Source organism: Bison bison, unplaced genomic scaffold, assembly GCF_000754665.1.
Source record: "Bison bison bison isolate TAMUID 2011002044 unplaced genomic scaffold, Bison_UMD1.0 scf7180017864256, whole genome shotgun sequence".
In the NCBI taxonomy this organism is placed as follows: domain Eukaryota; kingdom Metazoa; phylum Chordata; class Mammalia; order Artiodactyla; family Bovidae; genus Bison; species Bison bison.
The window spans coordinates 237,811-257,539 of NW_011494828.1; the positions used below are offsets into that span (position 1 = coordinate 237,811).

Genomic DNA, 19,729 nt, shown 5'->3' on the forward strand with positions numbered 1-19,729 from the left:
CACTCGCTCGCCGTCTGTCCATCCACCAGAGCGTCTGTCGAGCACCTACTCAGAACCAGTGTGTGTAGCGCCCGAATGCCTCACTGATTCTGGACCAGAGCTCTGATCCTGTCTTTATCTCACTCACAGACTTCCTGTCTCCTTAAAACCTCACAAAAAGCCACATCCTCTGACCTGGCATTCAAGGCTGCCTTATTTCCCCATTTATCTTCTAGCCATTTCATCCCTAACCCAAATGTTCCATTCCAGTCACAGGAAACTACTTGCAGATGTCCAAAATTGTCCTCTCATCACAACAGGCTTCCTCCTGCCTGCGCGCTTTGGTATACAGACGGCCTCCCCAAAGTTGAAACCCTTCCCCCAACTGTCTGCCTAGCAAACTCCTATTCATCCTTCAGGGATCCCCTGACTCAAGTCTCATCTTCTCTAGGAAACTTCCTGCTGACTCCGAAGGCCCATCGGCATGATAGGTTTGGGGTCTCCTCTAGGCTGTATAAAACAGCTCCTATGGGAGGGCAGCAGTTGTGGGGGACTCCCAATTCCCCAGGCCTGATGGCCACTTCCTCTTTCCCCCGGGACCCCAAGAGAACCTTGAGAGCCAATAAAAATGATATGCGGGCATCCTCAAGTAATGAAATGTAAATGAAGAAGAAGAAGCCCTTGGCAACTGAGGGCAGGGAAACCATCCTTGGGGCAGCCCAGGTGTTTCTATCCCGACCCTGAGCACCCTGGGTGGAGACTGCCCAGTTCAGTCTCTGCCTCCTCCCAGGAGCTCCCTGAGGACAGGACCATCCGCTCAGCACGCCCAGCCCTAGCAGGCACCTGCAGTGTCTGCGGAAAGGATGAGAGGCCAGTCTGCAGCAGGTGACTGGACACCTTTCAGTGTATCTTGCTGGTCCCCTTCCCTGTCATACCTCCCCAAAGGTACGCAGGCTCTGCTAATGCGTAACATCACCCAGGAACACCCCTGTTCCTCCTAGCTTGGAACAAAGTCTACGCCTGTCAAGTACCCTGCTTGAAAATATTTGCATGCACACGTGTGCAGACACACACACCAAATAAGATGCACAGAAATGAACAAACACATTTTCTGATGGATATACACACAGGCTGATGGTTGCTTCCACAGAGACAGGTGCCCTCAGCAGGTGTACACAGAACACCTTTACCCATACACACATCCCTCAAAAAGACACATTACAGGGACACATACAAACTCCCAGACACACACACAGAGACATGCGGCTTAAGGTGCCATTCACTCCCTCACAGACACACATCCACAATGATATATAAGAAGCCAGCAGAGCCTCCAGTGCCTAGAACCAGCCCCCTCCCACGGAGCAATCCCCCTGAGGAGGCACCCCCATCTGGTACCCCAAGTGGCCCCTCCCAGCCCAGGCACCACTCAATGGAGGCTGCTGCTCCTACGGGGGAGTTCAATACCCTGTGGACGGAGCCATCGGTCAGAAGGACCCCGACTAATTAAAAGCTGGTGAGGTTTAAATAATTCATCTCTTTAACTCCCATTGATCGCCCAGTTTAGTGGCCACAGACTTGAAACAATATTAAACAGCCTTCTCCAGCTCCACAGGGGGTGGGTAAGCTGACATGTGCCCACCCCTCTGAGGACATCACCCACCAGAGATGCAACCCAGGGTGGGATCCCTTGGTCTGAATCCAAGGCCACCTGTGATCCACCCAAAGCCCAGACCCCAGCCTCCTCCTGAAAGTTGTTTTGAGAGACCCTTTCCAGCGGTCAGGTTCCACTCTCCCCTCACTCCACCCCTCCTTCCCCGCTCCCCCCAGCTACAGAAAGCACCCTGCTGGAGCACTAAATGAGCCCCAGAACCCCTCTGTGTGCCAGGGGACTGGGGGGGTGTGGGCAGGGGACTGACCAAGCTGCCAGGGGGATGTGTGGAGGGACTGACCAATGCCGCTGTGGGGCCGGCCTATGTGTTGCAGGCTGAGGCCCTTGTTCATGTCTAGAAGTCCATTCTTGGGCCAGCAGCCCATGGCGAAGCTGTAAGCCTGGAAGACAGGAGGCAAGAGTGGTTACCAGAGGCCCTGACCCAACCCCATCACTCACCAACACCCCAAGACCCCCATGTCTTCCTAGCAAGGGCTTACTCTCATCACGCTACTTCATGAGAGTCCTCCCTACTTGCTGGGTCCCCCTTCCACCAGAGTCCCTCCAGAAAACCCTTTCCACCTTCAGAGCTCCCTCTCTCCTGGGTGTCTCCCCATCAGAGGTCCCCAGCCCTCATGGGGTGCCCCTCACCAAGCTCCTCTCTAGAGCTCCCATTTATTAAGATCCTCCTTCTTAAGACTCCTCCTCCCACCAGGCATCCCCTTCATCATGCAACCCCCCAGCCCCCCATCCAGAGTCTCTGACCCTCTGTTGGGTATTACTGGTCACAAAGACTGGTGGTGGGAGGGACTTGGAGATCAGTATATCCAGACTTCACTCCAAAGACAGGAAAACTGAAGCAAGAGACGAGGGGGCCAGCCAAATGCCTGTGGTCAAGGTGCTTTTGACCTGGAGGTAGGCCAGACTGTGGAGCTGAGAGCCATATGGGCCTCAACTGAAGAGGGGTAAGGTCACCTGGCCGACTCAAGCGCTGTGAGGGGAGCGCACGAAGAGTGTGTGTTTGTGTGTGTGTGTGTGTGTGTGGTGGGAAGCAGATCTCGCTGAAGGTCAAGTGCTCACTTATGCATATTCAAAGCGGCCACCCATCGATCTGTACTTAATTGTTTTCCTGGGGTTGGGGAAGCAAGCGCTGGGGGCATCGATCTGTTCAGCCCCCAGCACTTCACTGCCCCCCTCTGTCCCCAGGCCACCACCCACCTCCTCCACGGTGGGGGGGCACACATCAAGCAGGGAGAGCACTTCCTCTCACATCCCATACAGGCTTGACAACCAGGTATCACAGATGAGGAAACTGAGGCCCAGAAAGAAGAGACTTATAAGGGTCAGAATGCTATTAAGTGGCCCAACAGGGATTTAATTCCTATTCAGCCTGCCAGCAAGTCCCAGGCTTCTATCAGTGGGCTTGCATAGCCAGCTGACCCTTCAAACAGTACCCATGTCTTCTCCCAAGAAATCCCCAGCACCAGGCTGTCCTTCTCCCAGTGGCAAGAAGGTGACAGGGTGGTTAAGACAGTGATCATTGCAAATGATGTTTGGGTAAGTTCCCAGAAGTTGGATGGTAAGTCCACTGGTGGAACTAAGGTGACTGTTAGCCATGGGCAGGCAGGCACCACAGAGCTCCCGTCCACCACTGGGCCAGGGAAGTCCCCGTCCCACCACAGACTGCCTCCCAGCAGAAGAGTGCCCAGCACGGGGTCAGAAGCAGAGCACAGGAGGTTGAACACGCAAGCTGTGCCAGGACCAAGGGGCTGAGCAGAGGGCTGCAGGAAGATCTTGGGGATCTTGATTCCCTCCCAGCTGCAGGAATCAAGTGTCAGCCCTGTGGGCCCTGGGAGGCTAGGAAAGAGTGCACCTCAACCTCAGCTCCCTCCAGAGCCACTCTGCTTGACCACAGAGGTACCAGCCACCGCCCGATTTCCCAGCCCGCCCTCCCACGCTTCCCCAGGCCACAGCTGTACCCACAAATCGGGGGTTGAGCGCGAGCCTCAAGGACAGGGGAGAGGACGCTGGCTCGGAGCCAGGGCAGAGCTGGGATGCAGGCAGCAGGCAGAGCAGCCGGTGGGCGGTGCACAGCTGGGGGAACTGCTGAGCATGGTCAGGGCCGCGGCTGGAGCGCAGTGGGCCAGAGAGCAGTGGTGGGCCGCCTTTCAAGTACTTTAAAATCACTTACAAAGGCCGGATTAAACGATCAGAAATTCCATTTAATAGGACAAATAAAGAAATAACAATCTACTCTATCAGCCTGGAGAAGGCGAGCTGGATGGGTTTTCTTTCTTTTTTTTTCCCCCCCTCTAAAAAGGAAAAAGGGAAGGAAGGGGGAAAAAAGAAGGATAATGTGTGTTTACTCAAGCAAAGAAAAAAATATTTAAGTGATGTCGGGGAGAAGATTGCGGTAACTAGTGAAGAATAACACCGTCTACTTTGCTGTCAAATCACACCCGAATTTCAGTAATAGATTCTCGGCTGACACTCAATTCAATTCGAAGGTGATCCTGCTTTATCCCAGCCCATCAAATATTAAACACTTGCATTAGCAGGTGCTGCCGCTTCCCGGCTTAAAGCAGCGGGCGGGCGGCAGGGCTGCGGAGGCCCCTCTGCTCTGCGTGCGGCTCGGGGACAGGGCAGCTTGGCGTTATCTGCGCGTCATCCTGAGCCTTATCGCCGCTAAGCGGGAAGACCACTTCAGATAACATTAGGCGCCTGCCCCAACGCATCACCGTGATTAGATTATTATTATAATGATGACTCCCCAAGATCTTCTGCAGACTGGAAAGTGAGGGGGCAGCAGAGCCCAGGAGGGCCTGGCTGGTCCAGGGCAAGCCAGGGCCCACAGTGGGGAAGGAGGAGTGCCAGGCAAGGCGGCAGCCCGGTCCCGCCTGACGAATGCCTTTCAGGAAGGGCAGTCTAGCTTGTCAGAGCCAGGGCAAGATGAATTGGCGTCTCTGCTGTGGCCGCCAGTGGCATGCCCCACGGTCTCCTATTCCCAGATAAGGCGTGCTAACCAATTGCTGCCGTGGCATGGCCTCAGCCAGCACTTCCTTCGGGGGCGCGGGCGGGGGCAGGGAAGGCGCGTGCACATGGGTCTGCCAAGCTCCTAATAAGAGGGATTTAATTTTTACAAATGCTGCTTCCAGCGGGGCCTTCACGTAGCAGCCAGAGTCCAAAATGATATTAAAAACGGTTAATTAAAACTGCTCTCCTTCAGCCTGGGCTCTCCCCATGCTAGAGAACCCTGGCAGGCCTCCTCCAGGTACTGCCACGCGCCTCTGCAGAGCCGAACCTTCGGACATGACCGCCTGCCTCATGGATCCCCCCCGAGGCACAGTCCCAGGGCACAGCACCACAGCTCCCCCCAGCTTCTACTATCTCGGGCACCCCTTGGGCACAGCTAGCAGACAGCAGAGAACACAGGGTTCTTCTGCCACCTAAGCTTCTATTGGCATGTTCTGGATCTTGCTCCTGCTGCCCTTCTGGGCCTGTACCTTCAGGCCTACTACCCCTGGCACTCACTGCTAAAGTCCCTACCCCTCCCCAGATACACACACCGTTGAGCACGAGTACACACTCACACAGGCACCAAATTCTCCCTCGGGTGACTCAGCCCATCTTTCCATTCCCTACGCCCCTCCCGACGCCCTCCCTCAGAGATTACATGCATCTGTGAATCTTAGCAGAGCCTTCGCAGGAGCCCAGCTCAGGGCAAGGTGATGTGGGCTGTGTCTCAGAGGTTCTGGCTGAGGGGTCAAGGCTTGCACCAGAGAGCCACCAGAGCAGGAGGATCAGGGACGGTGAACCCTGTGGGTTGCCCACAAGGACACCGGAGACAGACAGGCCCATGCTGGAGGTGACCAGGAGAGCTTCCTGAAGGGAGCGGTACTGGAGGCACTGGAAAGACGACACAGCAAGGACAAAGGTGGGTGACAGGAGCGAGCTGGATGGCACCAGGCAAGGGCTGGGGTGGCCAACGTGGAGATGTCTTGAGGTGCTGTCTGTACAGTGCTGGCATCAGTCAAGGGGCCCGAGTACCATCTACCGCCCCCCTTTACTCCTGCCTGCTTCCTATCCCCACTCCCTCTCTCTCTTCTGCCAATCTGTGGGGCATGGGGTAAGGGACCCAAAAGCTTTCTGACCCTGATCAGGGCTGGGCAGATATTTGAAAGCCAGAGCCTGTGCCCGAGCCCCTGTCCCATGCTGGTTCCCAATTCTCTGGATGCCACTTCTCCAGCTGCACCTCTTCTAGCTAGTAGGGCCCACCTGCCCAGCTGAGGGTTCCAGGCCAGAGGGTGGGGCAGGGGGAAGGATGACTGAGGAGTCCTCTCCAGGGCAGGCAGAGTCAGGGTGAAAGATGCTGGGCCTCCCAAGCCACCCACCCCAGCCCTGTGCCAGGCAAGCATGCACACTTCCCTTCCCCTGAGCTGCTGTAATTTCCATGCGCAGGGAAGCAGGTGCCGAGCTGTTCCCGGCTGGCTCTCCCCTCTCGCGGCTCTGCCCGCCTTGGCTGCTGCCCCATTAGCTTAGTGGCCAGCCATCTGCGACGGGCCTGCCGCGCAGCCCTGCTGTAGGCGCGGCGGGTGGCCCCCTGTGTAACAGGGAGCTTTGCCATTAGCGCCTTTAATATTCTGACACCTCAGCACAGCCTGCTATTACATGCAAACGCTGATCGCCCTGTGAAATTACATTGCTGGGCCCGCGAAATGGAATCGTGTATAATCAGCCTCCTCCATGCACTGTCAGTCCCATCACAAACACGGCGCCCGGCGGCTTACGGGGGCTTAGCAGCTGCGACAAGTGTATTGGGTTTAATAGATGAAGTAGCCCTCATCGGCCGCAGCATCAGATCCTTCAAAGAGGAAAGAAGAGACATTGACAGCTGCTAGGGTGGCTCTGCCCACTGGTTCGCCACCCACCAGGGCCCTGAGAGTCGGATGGACACAGCATGGGCAGGGCAGTGGCTGGGGATAGAACCCAGCTCAGACCACAAAGAGAAGCACAAACTTGCAGAAAACCCAGAACTTGAAAGCTGGCAGCGGCACATCTGAGCCATCCAGCCTCCCCGCAAGGTCACCCTGAGGGGTGGCCTATGGCAGAAGGGCCATTTCCCAAGACAAGGAAACAAATCAAATCACCTGCATTTCCCATAAACACCCAACAGACAAAGACAGGGAGGTGATACTCTGGAGGATCCAGGGGAGGAAGTCTGACAGACAGAACTACTCTCTAATCTTTTCTTTAACCGGACAACATGTCGATAGTTGGTAAACCAAACACCAAGGCTGCAGAGATACATGAGGATGGTGTACCCAGCAGCCCAGGCCTCATGGAAAGAGTGCATTCAGAAGTTGGTTCCCAATTCTGCCAGTTATTAGCAGTGTAACTCTGGTGATAACCTAGAGGGGTGAGATGGGGTGGGAGGTGGCAGGCAGGTTCAAGAGAGGGGACATGTGTATACCTACGGCTGATTCATGTTGAGGTATGGCAGAAACCAACACAGCATTATAAAGCAATTATCCCCCAATTACAAATACTTTTTTTTTTAAGCACATCATAACTTTGGATGAGTCATTGAACCTCTGAGCCTCAACTTCCTGTACTATAAGACGGGATGACAGTTCTTTCTCCCAGGTATACCTGAGATCACTCAGGAACACCCAGTCCCACTGCCACCCCCAAATATTCTTTGCCATCACGCAAAATGCAGACGGTCTTTGAGAATGCTATCCGTCCTTTGTCCAGGTTCAGCTTAACACCGATTACGGCAGACTGTGTTTTCCAGTGACGGTTAACATTATCTTCAATCTCACATATGCTCTACTTCTGATACGACTCTGATAAACCCGCCGTCAAGAGGGGAGTCTATACCCCTTTGGAAAGGGGTGAGCTTCTGTTATAACTTCAACCAAAAGAGTAATGCACAAGTAATGCTGTGTGATCGCAAAGCTATTTCAGAAATGCCAAGGCAGCTTCCTCCTCATTTGCTAGAACACTTTCCCTGACCCTTGAGCTGCCTGTAAGAGGTCAGACTACTCCAAGGCAGCCATGCTGTGAGGAAGCCCAAATCAGTCCAGGAGGAGACACCATGTGGAGAAGCCATGGGACTTGATGGAGAGAGAGAGGTGCCCAGCCAGCCTCCAGCTGCTCCACCCAAACTCTTCTGAGTTTTCCCCTTCTCTGATGTCTTTCCTCACAGTCTCCTGTAGTCTCATCTGGTCATGTGTGGCTCCTGCATGCTCCCTTCCTGTTTCTGTCTGTGCTCTACCACTCTCCCTGTGTGATTTCCTCAACTCCCTGGTCTGCACCTGTCCAACGTTCAAATCAATTATTCTTTGCCACTATTTAAGTGTCAAACAGATATCTTCTATTGCCCACTTGGCATTTCCACCTGGAGTCCATTCAGGAAATTCATTTTCAATAGGGTTAAAACCCATTTCAACATCTCCTCTCCAAAGTGTTCCCTCTCCTGGGCTCCTCAATCCCAGTGAAAACTCTTACCATCCACCTGGCCTACCAGAGATGTAGGGGGTCAGCCTTGCTCCCTTCTTCTTCCTTACTTCTCCTCAAGTCCTGGGATTGCTGCTTTATGCCCCCTAAGACTCTACTTGAGCAACTCCTTAGCCTATCTAGGGTGCCCTCTGCCTTCTCCCAGTTTTTATCCCTAATGAACACATACTCTTCTTTCAGCATTCAGTTCAAAAGTACCTTCCTTCAACTTCCCTGGTGGTCCAGTGGTTAAGAATCCACCTGCCAATGCAGGGGACACGGGTTCAATCCCTGCTCTGGAAAGACTCCACTTGCTGCAGGGCAACTAAGCCTGCGAACCCCAAGAGAAGCCACCGCAACGAGAAGCCTGCACACCACAACTAGCGAGTGGCCTCTGCTCGCTGCAACTCGAGAAAATACATGCACAGCAATGAAGACTCAGCACAGACAAAAATTCAGAAAAAAAAAATTTAATGTATATACATAAAAAAGTACATTTCTTTACCAAGCCTTCCTGACTCTTCCCTTCCTTAAACACACCCTGACTCTGAGTAGCACCTGGAATATTAGATTTGTTTACACATCTGTTGCCCCATGATGTTGGGAGTCTCTTGGGGTGGGACTGTATCTGCTCTCTCTGAATGGTCTCCACTGAGGGAAGGGCGTAACTCTGCCAGGCCTGGTTTTCGGAGAGGCTGCTCCTGCCAGTCCTATTCCATTTCCTTCAGGAACCATGGTTGATCTCGCCTAGAAGAAGAGCAATTCCGCCCCGTCCCCAGCCGTCCTTGGAACTGAGGGCTCAGCTACCTGGGTTAGGAAAGAAGGAGAGACTACTTTTGTCTCCTCCTTTTCTGAACTCTTTGGGCTTATGGATAGCCTTGAGTCCATTCTTCAGGCCAGCAGAGACCTGGGCAACACAGCTATAGGAGCAAAAGGAAGGACACTCCCATCAGGTGACACAAGACCTTCCTTCCTACCCGCAGCTGGTAGTTCTGTGTGTTCAGTGTTCCCTGGCTACCGACACACTTCAGGGGCACCAGAGCTGCTGCTGCCTCTGTCCATCAACAGAACCTGAGTGGGATAATTATCTTCTCTGTGTACTTAACCTTCCTGCTCACTGCCGAACAACAGGACAGCTGCCTCGAGTACATGGGACCACCACCATGGCAAAGGCAGGAGCTGTGCTACAGGTCCAGGACCCACAGTTATTTGGAAGACAGCTGCCGGCTCAGTTTGATCCCTTGGGTCCTGAGTCTATTTTTAGGTGGAGCGATCTCCCTCATGTTTCCAGAGCCCTTGCTTCTCTGCTGAGTCAGAGAGGACTTGGGGACACTGAGGCTTCTGGGGAGAGAAGCAGGTAAGGAGCATAAGCCCTGCTGCCTGAGCCCCCAGAGAAGAGGCTGGCCTGTCTGGGGCCCCACATGCCACCAAGTCAAGGCAGCAGGTCAGCCTGAGCCAGCTGCCCAGGGAGAAAGCCACATTGTGGGTTTTCTTTGTTTTCATTACAATTTTCTCTCCCATTGCTTCTTTGGAGCCAGCCCTATCCTCCCCGGGGTGCTGAGGATTGAATGAAACACCACCCCCGGCTCCAATAAGTGTATTTCAATTACATCTGTCACTGCATAACGATATAATGATATATCATGTGATATTAAATCCATGGTAATCATATCAGGGATTTTTTTTAATCGTGCACTAATCGCATTATTACATCTCTATAATTAACAACAGGAGGTATGGAAATTCAGTTAAGGCAGAAGGCTCAACGTACTCCCCCCCACCACACCCCCGCCCTAGCTCCCCCAGATTAGGACCTGATTAGGAGATGGGAACTGCAGGGCACTAGCAAGATGGGCCAAAGCTTCCGCCTCTCAGGACCAGAGCCATGGGCAGAGCCTTCAGCATCCAGGGCTGGCAGACATAGGCCAGACTGAGACCTGGGTGCTATCTGTCCTGTAGCTGCTCAGGCAAGAGCCTGGGGCAGAGGCCACACAGAGAGGCCCAACTATAAGGCAGCTGGGCCTTCCAGACCTCCAAGCCACTGTGGGACCAGATCTTCTCCTTGGGGAGGGGTGTGACCTTTCCTTCAGACCAGCAAGGCCCCCAAAGGTGCTGGTAGGGCCCAAGGCAAGCGATTGCCTCACGACCTCCTGCGCCAGAATTCTTCCCTCCGCCCTAGCCCTTTGTGTTGGCAGCTCTTAACATCACCAAGTCCAACAGCTGTGATGTCTCTGCCTTTTGGTCCTGTCATCCTTGAGCTGGGCAGATCCAGTTCTTCCACGGGCCATTCCTCCCCAGTTCCCTCTCTGAAGTCTGGCCCTGAGTACTGCATGATAAGCAGGTTTCTGATGACCACTGGAGTTTTCCCCTATGCCCCACAAATGGTCCAAGTTCTTATGTCCTCCCACCCAGGCCTCTATGGAGAGGGGAGGGGCTTGGGATTGCAGCCTGAACTATGTCAAATGACCCTGTCTTTCCCACCCCCTTCCTGATACTGAGCTGTCAGGACTAATCCCCTCAGGGGTGTCAGAAACCAGTCTGCAAAGCAGAATTTTGTGTTTCAAGTCCAAAGCTTTGAACTTGGCATGTAACTAGTCCTCAGTGAGGGGCAGGCATTTTGCTAAGTTTGACGCTCAGAAGTCAGACAGGCCTGAAGATGAAAGAGAAAAATCATGTCCTTTTTCCTAATAAAAAAGAGACACTAATAGCAGTCAGCACTTAGGCAAAGCACTCTAAGTTTCTAAAGTGCTCTCCAAATTAAAATATAATCCTTCATCGGGCATGGGACACCACCACCACCACGGCCACCCAGCCCTCACACGGAAGGCATGCACATGCTGGCACCCAGCACACACACCTTCCCTTCTTCCCTGTGCATGCAGAAAACGGAAAAAGTGCTTCCACCTTCCTCCCAGACCGCCCTCTCTCTCTGCTGGCGTGTTCATGTAACACACACCTCATGAGCAAATCCACGTGCCAAGCTCTGTGCCCAGCGCTAGAGATCAACCACGATAGGCCACTGACTCCAAGGAGCTTCCAAGCTGGAAGGAGATACATGTCGACTCACACAGGGTAGGGGACTGAGATCCGACAAGAGCCCCAAGGGAGAAACCAGCCTTGGAGGGGAATAACCAAGAAGGACTAAGATGGCCTTCAATGTGACATCCAAGGTGATGTGCCTGTGGAAGGTGGACATGCAGGCCAGGAGCTCAGTTCAAGAAAGTCCTTGGAAAGCACAGAGATGGTGCAGGAATCTGCAGGACTCGGTAAGATCACCCAGGTAGAGAATAAGCCTTTAGGGCCAACAAGGCCCTTCTTCCTCTGATGTCTGGATGGAAACTAGGAAGGCTGAACAGCAGTGTCTTGTCTCTAGAGCTAAGGCTCTCTGGGCACACCCAACATCCTGGCCTCTGCTCTCCTGTTATCTCCACCTTCACTTAACCCAGATGGGATAGGATGAAGCAGTAAAGACTTCTAGGTCACACTGACTTAGTCATGACAAACACTACTGAGAGTCTGTTATATGCCAGACCACATGTTGAGTGAGTGAGTGCTCAGTCATGTCCGACTCTTTGTGACCCCACAGGCTGTAGCCCGCCAGGCTCCTCTGTCCACAGAACTTTCCAGGCAAGAACACTGGAGTCAGTTGCCATTTCCTACTCTAGGGGATCTTCCTGACTTAGGGATTGAACCTGCGTCTCTTGCACCTCCTGCATTGGTAGGTGGATTCCTTACCACTGTTCCACCTGGGAAGCTAGCAATATAGACACAGTGCTGTCCCCAGAAAGCTTCCAGCCTATTGGAGAGAGCCCATGTTAAATAAACAGCAACATATATAAGCACTAAGTCATAGCTTTCAGAAGGACTCAAAGAAGAAAGGCAGGCTGCTTACAGGACAGAAGAGGGGAACCTGACCTAGATGGGGAACTCTGAGGACACTCAACAGAAACTGAGTGACGGGGAGGTGACAGGGGAAAGACTAGTGCTCAGGCCTCTAGGCAAACAGCACTTAGAAAGAACCAAGTCAAGGCTAGTGTCCCTGGAGCACAGACAGCCAGCATGAAATGAGGCTACTGAAGAAGGCAGAAGATGCCGGGGCCTCAGAGGACACGATGAGGGTTCCGTACTGTTTCCTAAGGTGATGGGAAGCCATCAAAGTGTCCGCCACTGCCATGCTATGCCATCTTAGGTGCTCCAACAACACCAAAAGTTAGTTCCTTGGCACATCTAACCCTCCCTATTCCTAAGGGTAGACAGGCCTGGGAACCAGGGACCATTTTTTTTAATCTAGAAGGAGAGAAAGAACCTGCATGAGCAAATGACCTCATTCATTCATTGTAAGATTCACACATTCACTGAAGGCCTGCCAGACCCTGGCAACTCAACTGAATCCCTTATAAACCCTGTCCTCATGGAACCCACAGTCCTTTGCAGGGAAACAGATGCCAGGAAATGCATGATCACAGTGATATGGAGTGATTAGAGAGAATTGAGGTAGAGACAGAAAGGAGGACAGTGCTCAGGCCCATCGGAGGCATCTGGAGCTCAGCACAGGGAGCGCTGTCCCTGGATCCTCTCCTCACTGCACCAGCCAGGGTGGGTGGGGAGACTGCACTCCCGACATAGACTGCAGCCTGGGCGGGGGGCAGGGGTGGCAGGAGGGCCCTGAGCGGCAGCGAACCTAAGCCAGGATCTTCCTGTTGCAAAGATGAAGGCTGAAAGGCTGTGAGCAAAGCCACTGAGGAGAAGACGGACAAGCTCACTGTATCATCCAAGGATGGGGGACGGAGCACCTTTAAAACAAGCAACAGGACTTGAACAGAAAATCATTTCCCGAAATGGCAACTCCAGTCCCCAGGCTGTTTCCTCTTTGGAAAACAAGGGGCTGGAGGGTGGTGGCGGGGAGGGATAAATTAGGAATTTGATATACACTACTATATATAAGAGAGATAAACAACAAGGACCTACTGTATAGCACAGGAGACTATATTCAATACCTTGTAATGACCCATAATGGGAAAGAATCTGAAAAAAAATTACATATATACACATATAGCTGAATCACTCTGCTGAACCCCTGAAACTAATACAACACTGTAAATCAACTATACTGTAAAAACTAAAGAAAATGCGGGGAGAGGAGCTTAATTACCTGTTTTCTTAGGTCCATTGCTGGTCTGAAATTCACCAGTTGGTTCTTCAGGCTCCCATAAGAGTCAGGCTTATTTCTGTTCCCACATCTTTGCTCATACTATTTTCCCACTTGAAACACTAGCCTTCTTCTACCCTCTCCAAGTCGAACTTCTACCCTCTCCAAGCCTTCTTGTACCCTGCCAGGACACCACCTTCAGGGAGCCTTTCCTGATTTCTCTTCCCCCTACCTCTACAACCCACCCTGACCTCCACAGTTCATACCACAGTTCTCCCAACAGCACTTTGCTTAATTACCTATTGCGTATGGTCTAGTACCCTTACTTGACTGGTCGAGAGACTGTCTCATCACTTTCAACCCCTGACATCCATTTCGGGGGCAGGAGGGAAGCTCCACTGGCACAGGCCAAAGAAGCAGGCGGAAGTCTGGGTCCCCACTCCCTCTGCCCACAGCCCTTTGAGAACTCGACAGGCCTCCACTTGAAAAGGGTGCTGAAAGCAATGATGTCTCCAAGTGCGATGGGAGATATTTGTGTCTGCTTTACCCTTGGCTTTTTGCTCCGGTTCAGGTAGGAGCGGGGTGGGCTGGCTGGCAGATCTGAGAGCGCGGCACGCCCCAGCGGGCAGGGCGCACAGCGCGGAGGAAGGCGCGAGTCAGTCTGGAGTGCTCCCCATTTATCAAGCTCACGCAGGCCGCCAGCCGAGCGAGTCTTTCTATCATTACACCTCTCAAAATCCGATTCATACCACTAATCCTGCCTTCATTCTCCCAGATTAATAACATCTCTTTCAACCTTCACAGTGTGATAAATAGACAAAGAGAGAACAAAAGGAGAGACAGAAGAGAGAGAAAGAGCTGGAGCAAGTCCCCATAATAGAGAGAGCCGAGAAAGAGGAGAGGGGAAAAAAGGAGAGCGGGCCAGAGCAGGCAGCGGCCAGAGACTGCAACGGTCTCAGAGAACCGAGAGGAGAGCGTGGCTGCGCCCCGCTATGCGCGGCGCTCTGTCCCCGAAGAGAAAGAAAGGCTCGTTAACAGTTCCTTCCTGCCTGCACTTTTGTTCAAATTCTTTTCTTCCCTTCCAATCCCTGCTTTAGGTCAAATTCCAGTGAAAATGAGTCTTCTGGCTTCCTGGTCTCCTCCCAGCCTCCCTACCAGGCCCAGGGAACCAATCTGGCCCCTGGTGGCAGGGCTGGGGCTGGGCAGGGGCTTAGCAAGGGGCGGAGCGAGCTGGCCTAAAGCCCAAACCCCTGCCCCTTTCCTGCTCCTAAGGCAGAAGAGGGGAGAGAACAGAGCAGAGCCGGGGCCCAGGGCTCTGTCCTGCGTATCTCTCCAACCTAAGGCTCTAGCTGGGCAAATCCAAGGCCCCAGCTGCTAGCAGCTCAGCTAGATGGTCAAAGTGGGCACCCCTGAAGCTTGCAAAACAACAAGGTGTGGCCCACACTAACACACGGGGCCTGTGACACTTCTTGCTCTCCCTGCCCATGTGCGCGCCCAGACTGGTCTCCACAGTACAGTCCCCACCCTCCTCTCGGACAAGTGCAAGGGCCCTCTGGATGCCTGGCTGAGCTCTTCCAAGAGGATTCAGGCACTCTCTTGCTCTGGGCTCTGGAACGCAACACCGTTCACATTACACTATAATTCACACTAACCTGTTGCCTTCACTCCACTAGGAGTCTGTCCTTTGAGTTCTCTAGTCCCAGGAACAAGGTGCCCGTGGCGCTTCCAATCATCCTCAACTTTGCCCAAAGTAGCCCTGGCAGGAGACTAAGCCAAACAAGGCTCAAGCCGCCCTTTGGACTGAAAAAATATTCCCATGCAACTGGTAAGCTTCGCTCCGAGGCGGGGGGACAGAAGCCCTCCATGTGCACAACTCACTTCCCAGTCCATCAGACTGGACAGGGATCAGTCAAGCTCCCTGGACCACTGTCTCAGCACACCCTCATGACGGGAGGTGGGGCGGCATACATGTAGAAGGCAGGCCTGTCCTGCCCAATCCAGCCTAGTAGGAGGAGTCTTCCATGAAAGTCAAGTCTTCTCCAAGGATGGAGCCTGATGGTGGACAGGAAAGACCCAGACTAGTCCCACAGTAGAAAGCTGGTAGCCTGGTGATCTCTTTAGAAGTAGGTTCCTCCTAGGGAATATCTTGCAGACACCTGTCAGATACTTTCCTCCAAAAAGCCTCCCTCTACCCTCTGCCCCAATCACAGTCTTCCTTTAGGATCAAAATGGCTGCTACCAACTCCCACCACTCACTACGGGGACCACATTGCCTCCAGTCCCAACTTCCGGGCTTGACCATTATATCTCTGCTTGGGGAAAGTCTGGAGAAAAGAAGGCTTCATAGGGACAAGTTAGAGAGCAATGTAGGTAAGAGGGTACTCCTTGGGATCAAATCCCATTCACCAAAACTCCAGTTCTGCTGACCTTCCCTCAGCCCCATATGAGAAGGACTGTTCACACTGTCACCTGCTCCACCTGGCCTCCAGGATCAGAGTCCTATAGCAGGGAAACCCGGAAGAATGACCGTGACTACTGTTTGTCCAAGAGTCCAACTGACCAAAGGACTGAAGAGGGAGGGCAAGAAGGAGAGAGAATGATTGTCTCGGTAACCCTATAACCCACCTAGCCCACGAGTAGTACCCTGGGCTCCAGGGCAAGCTAGGTCCAGCTGGCACACAGGCCCATGAGGCCTCCAGGGCCAAGGTCACAGCAGAGTTCCAGAAGCATGGAGCTCAGGCCCTTCCTTCCCTAAGAGCCCAGAGTGCTGGCAGATCAGGGAGCCTCAGCCAGTCAAGCCTACAGCCTTCAAGACACAAGCAGCCAGCAGGCCCAGACACCCCTAAACTTGCTCTAACCAGCTCCCCCAGGGGCTCAAGAGAGCTGTCCCCCCCAAGAGTGGGACAGTTCTGGCCCTGGGAAGAGACGTCACGGTGGCCCCTCTATCCTTTGTCTTTACCCAACACACAAACCAGGGCCTCCCTGCAGCCATCCAACTCAGGGGTGAATCCCCTGCAGCAGAGAGTCAACCTTCACCCCAGTAAAGGACCTGCCAGTGGTCAGACAGAAGAAAAGTCAGCCAGACACAACAGGGTCTCCAGCAGGTCAAGAAGCCAGACCCGAGTGATACTCTCCCCTCAAACCAGACTTGAAAAGCTCTTTCCCTGAGTACCTGGTTCTAGAGCCCACTCTCCGAGGCAGCCGGGGGCACAGAGCAGGGAAGAAGTTGGGTCCTAATGTGTAAAAAGCTCCAGCAAAGCAAAATCATTTACTCTTCAGTGCGACTGCTCAGCAGAGCTAATAAATCTTGCATGAGCAGGGCCGATTCTAATTTCCTAATATGAAAAGGCATTTGGATTGAGAGAGAGGGGGAGATAAAAGTGATTGAATCTCCAATAGTCCAGGTTACTGACAAGAAACATCCTGCTCAGCCCTGAGAGAAGGATGGCAGCGCCCGGCCGCCTGCACACACCCATCCGTTCTGCCCCCCTCTTGGCGTGATACATCTCAGTCTCTTCTATTGACAGGACGTGGCTTTAAACACAGTTACACAAGTTATCATTTCTGCCTTCTGATCAATCTGAATTTTCAGGACAATTACCCTCTTAATCAATGATTGCTATCAGCAGCCCTGCGCCTGGACGGATTTCTCAGCAAGGTAATCATGCCGCCAGGCTGGACGGCGCGTGCATAGGCAATGAAGCTCCGGGTGGGGCCTCCTCCCTCCCTCCGGAGCCCCCGTATCCCAGCGCCACTGCCAGTACCGAGGACAAGCACGGCAAAGTGTGAAGGCCACTTCAAGGCGTGATGGGAGTAGAGGACGGGGGGGAGGGGCCAGCCGCCCGCCAGCCTTCCCGACCACCCGATTACGGAACAGACCTATTAAAGCCCTAGATTTACTGCCCACCATGCTGATACATCTCCACATGCCCTCCTGCCATCACTCCTACCTCCTAATTAGCCTAATAAAGCCCAATTCTAATTATGGGCTCAAACTATTAGGGTGAGTAAGTGCAAAGAAAAGAGAAATATTGGTTTTACTAATCTCTCAGAGGCTCTTGGTTCCAGAAACTCCTTTTTCTTCTACACATTCAGTTCACATGGGCTCCTGACTGGAATGGCAGGGGGAGCCTCTCCTGCTCAGAGGTCCGGGCATCTGGAAGTCACAAAGCCGGCCTGGCCTGGAGCCAGGAGGCCACCCAGCCCCACACTCTCTCCGGGGTACTTCCACAGAGTCAGCCCTCCATATAAAGCAGGGCAGGGCCCCTCAGGAGAAGAGGGGAGGGAAGGGGAGGATGGAGTTGGTCTCTGCCTCAAGGTCAAAGTCAGCCAGACGCTGTATCTGCCATCATGGGGGCAACTCAATTTCTCAGATCACCTGTTGTTGCATAAAGGATCTACACCAGAAAGGCCAACGGTGGAGTGAAAATGGCATGGTCCAGGACATGACACATCAACTTATGCTTCAGCGTGGGTGGCAGATGCGAGTTATACCCGGGCAGAGTGGGTTATGGGATTAAAACAGGTCCTCACAATTTGCTATTTCATTCTTAGGGGGAAAGAGAATTAGAAAGCATGATGTATTCACTTTCTGACATTTACTGAGTGCTAACCTTGGGCTGTACTTTGGCCACCTCATGCGAAGAGTTGACTCATTGGAAAAGACTCTGATGCTGGGAGGGATTGGGGGCAGGAGGAGAAGGGGACGACAGAGGATGAGATGGCTGGATGGCATCACTGACTCGATGGACGTGAGTCTGAGTGAACTCCGGGAGTTGGTGATGGACAGGGAGGCCTGGCGTGCTGCAATTCATGGGGTAGCAAAGAGTCGGACACGACTGACCGACTGAACTGAACTGAACCATGGGCTGAATGTCGGGGATACATCAGGGAACAGTAGAGAAGTGACCCTTACTCTTAGGAGCTCACAATCTACTGAGAAAGACAGACAAGTGTCTTTCTGTCTGCAAAACAAAAGCAATGAAACAAACCTGCACACAAATGTTCATAGCAGCATTATTTAATAGCCATAAGGTGGAAACAGCTTAAATGTCCATCAACTGATGAGCACATAAATAAAATGAGGTATATTCATACAATGGAATATATTATTCACAATAAAAAGAAATGAAGAGCTGATTCATGGTGCAACACGGATGACCGTTGAAAATTATGCTAAGTGAAAGAAGCCAGAAACAAAAGGCTACATTTAAGAAATTTCCAAAATTGCAAGAATAGGCAAATTTATAGAGATGAAAGTAGATCAGTGGTTGCTTAGGACTGGGGTGTTTGAGGGGAAATGGGAACTGACTGCTAGTGTTTTAGGGGTGACAAAATGTTCTAAATTTAAATGATGATGGTTGCAAAACCCTGTGAAGATACCAAGAAACACAGAGGATACAGTTAGGTCCTGAAGGGTCAGCAGGAGCTCACCAAGGCAGGAATGAAGGAAGGAATATCCCGTGCAGATGCAGCCAATGTGAATAAGGCCTAGAAGTGGACAGTCACATAGACATTCTTGGTATTACTGGAGAGGTACATTCAGGGGCCAGGGAGCTTGTACTTTATTCAGGAGACACCAAGCTTTCTCAAGCAGAGAAGTTAGGTGATAAGTACAGGATAGCTTGGGGTCTGATGGTTCAGGTAGGAGAAATAACACGTCCAAGTTGCACGGACATGTTTTTGGAGTCAGATATCCAGGATTTAAAATTCTTCAATTCTTCTTCAAATACACTCAAATAACCAGCATGTGCTGGGAATTTGCTATTTTGCTCACTATTTTATCCCCAGTGCTTGGCAGAGTGCCTGACCTAGTAGGTGCTCAACAGCCATCTACTGAATGAAAATGAATGAATGGATGGGTATGTTGAATTCAATCCCATTTGCCAAACGTTTATTGAATACCTACTGTGAAGCTGGGACTCTGGTTACACACAGTGAGCTCTTCAAGGGTAGGGACCCTGTCTGATCTCTGATCTCTTCTGTCTTACTGCCTTACACAGGTTCTGTGTGGCATAGGGCAGGTGCTGAAGTCAATGTTAATTTCCTTTCCTCTCCTGGCCCAGGAGGTTTTCCTGAGACCCAGTGATTCTTGGAGAGGCGTGGCCTGAATACTTCACTGTGGTTGGCGAGAAAAGAGAAGCTGAAGCTATAAGGGTGGAAGGAGCAGAGGGTGATGCCCATGGTATTTATCCCCAAATCAGCCATGGTGCTCAGAAAGCCAGGAGGCAATCCGAGTTGTCCAAGTTAGTAAAGGACTGAGCAGGAATGAGACTGTTCCCACAGCACATTCTCAGAACCCTCTGCAGACCCCCCTGCACCCGCAGCAGCAAGCCTCTTCACAGGAAGCCAAGCACAGGTAGGGTGGGAACAGAAGCTCAGGACTTGCAGGTGGAGGAGGGAGGAGGAGAGGAAGATCTAGTCCTTTTCTCCTGAGCACCCTGTCCTGCCCC

General features: G+C 52.5%; 1 protein-coding gene across 7 annotated transcripts in view; it reads right to left on the reverse strand.

Moving 5' to 3' along the window:
• Positions 1 to 19,729, reverse strand: part of ERI3 (ERI1 exoribonuclease family member 3) — a 131,249-nt gene that overhangs the window by 22,362 nt on the left and 89,158 nt on the right. For 6 of the 7 annotated variants that reach the window (XM_010847806.1, XM_010847812.1, XM_010847805.1 and 3 more), the window contains one exon: positions 1,932 to 2,031. The exons of the other annotated variant lie outside the window; for it this stretch is intronic. In XM_010847806.1, coding sequence (XP_010846108.1) covers positions 1,932 to 2,031 — 100 coding nt within the window. The remainder of the gene's footprint in view (positions 1 to 1,931; positions 2,032 to 19,729) is intronic. 7 annotated transcript variants of the gene reach the window in all.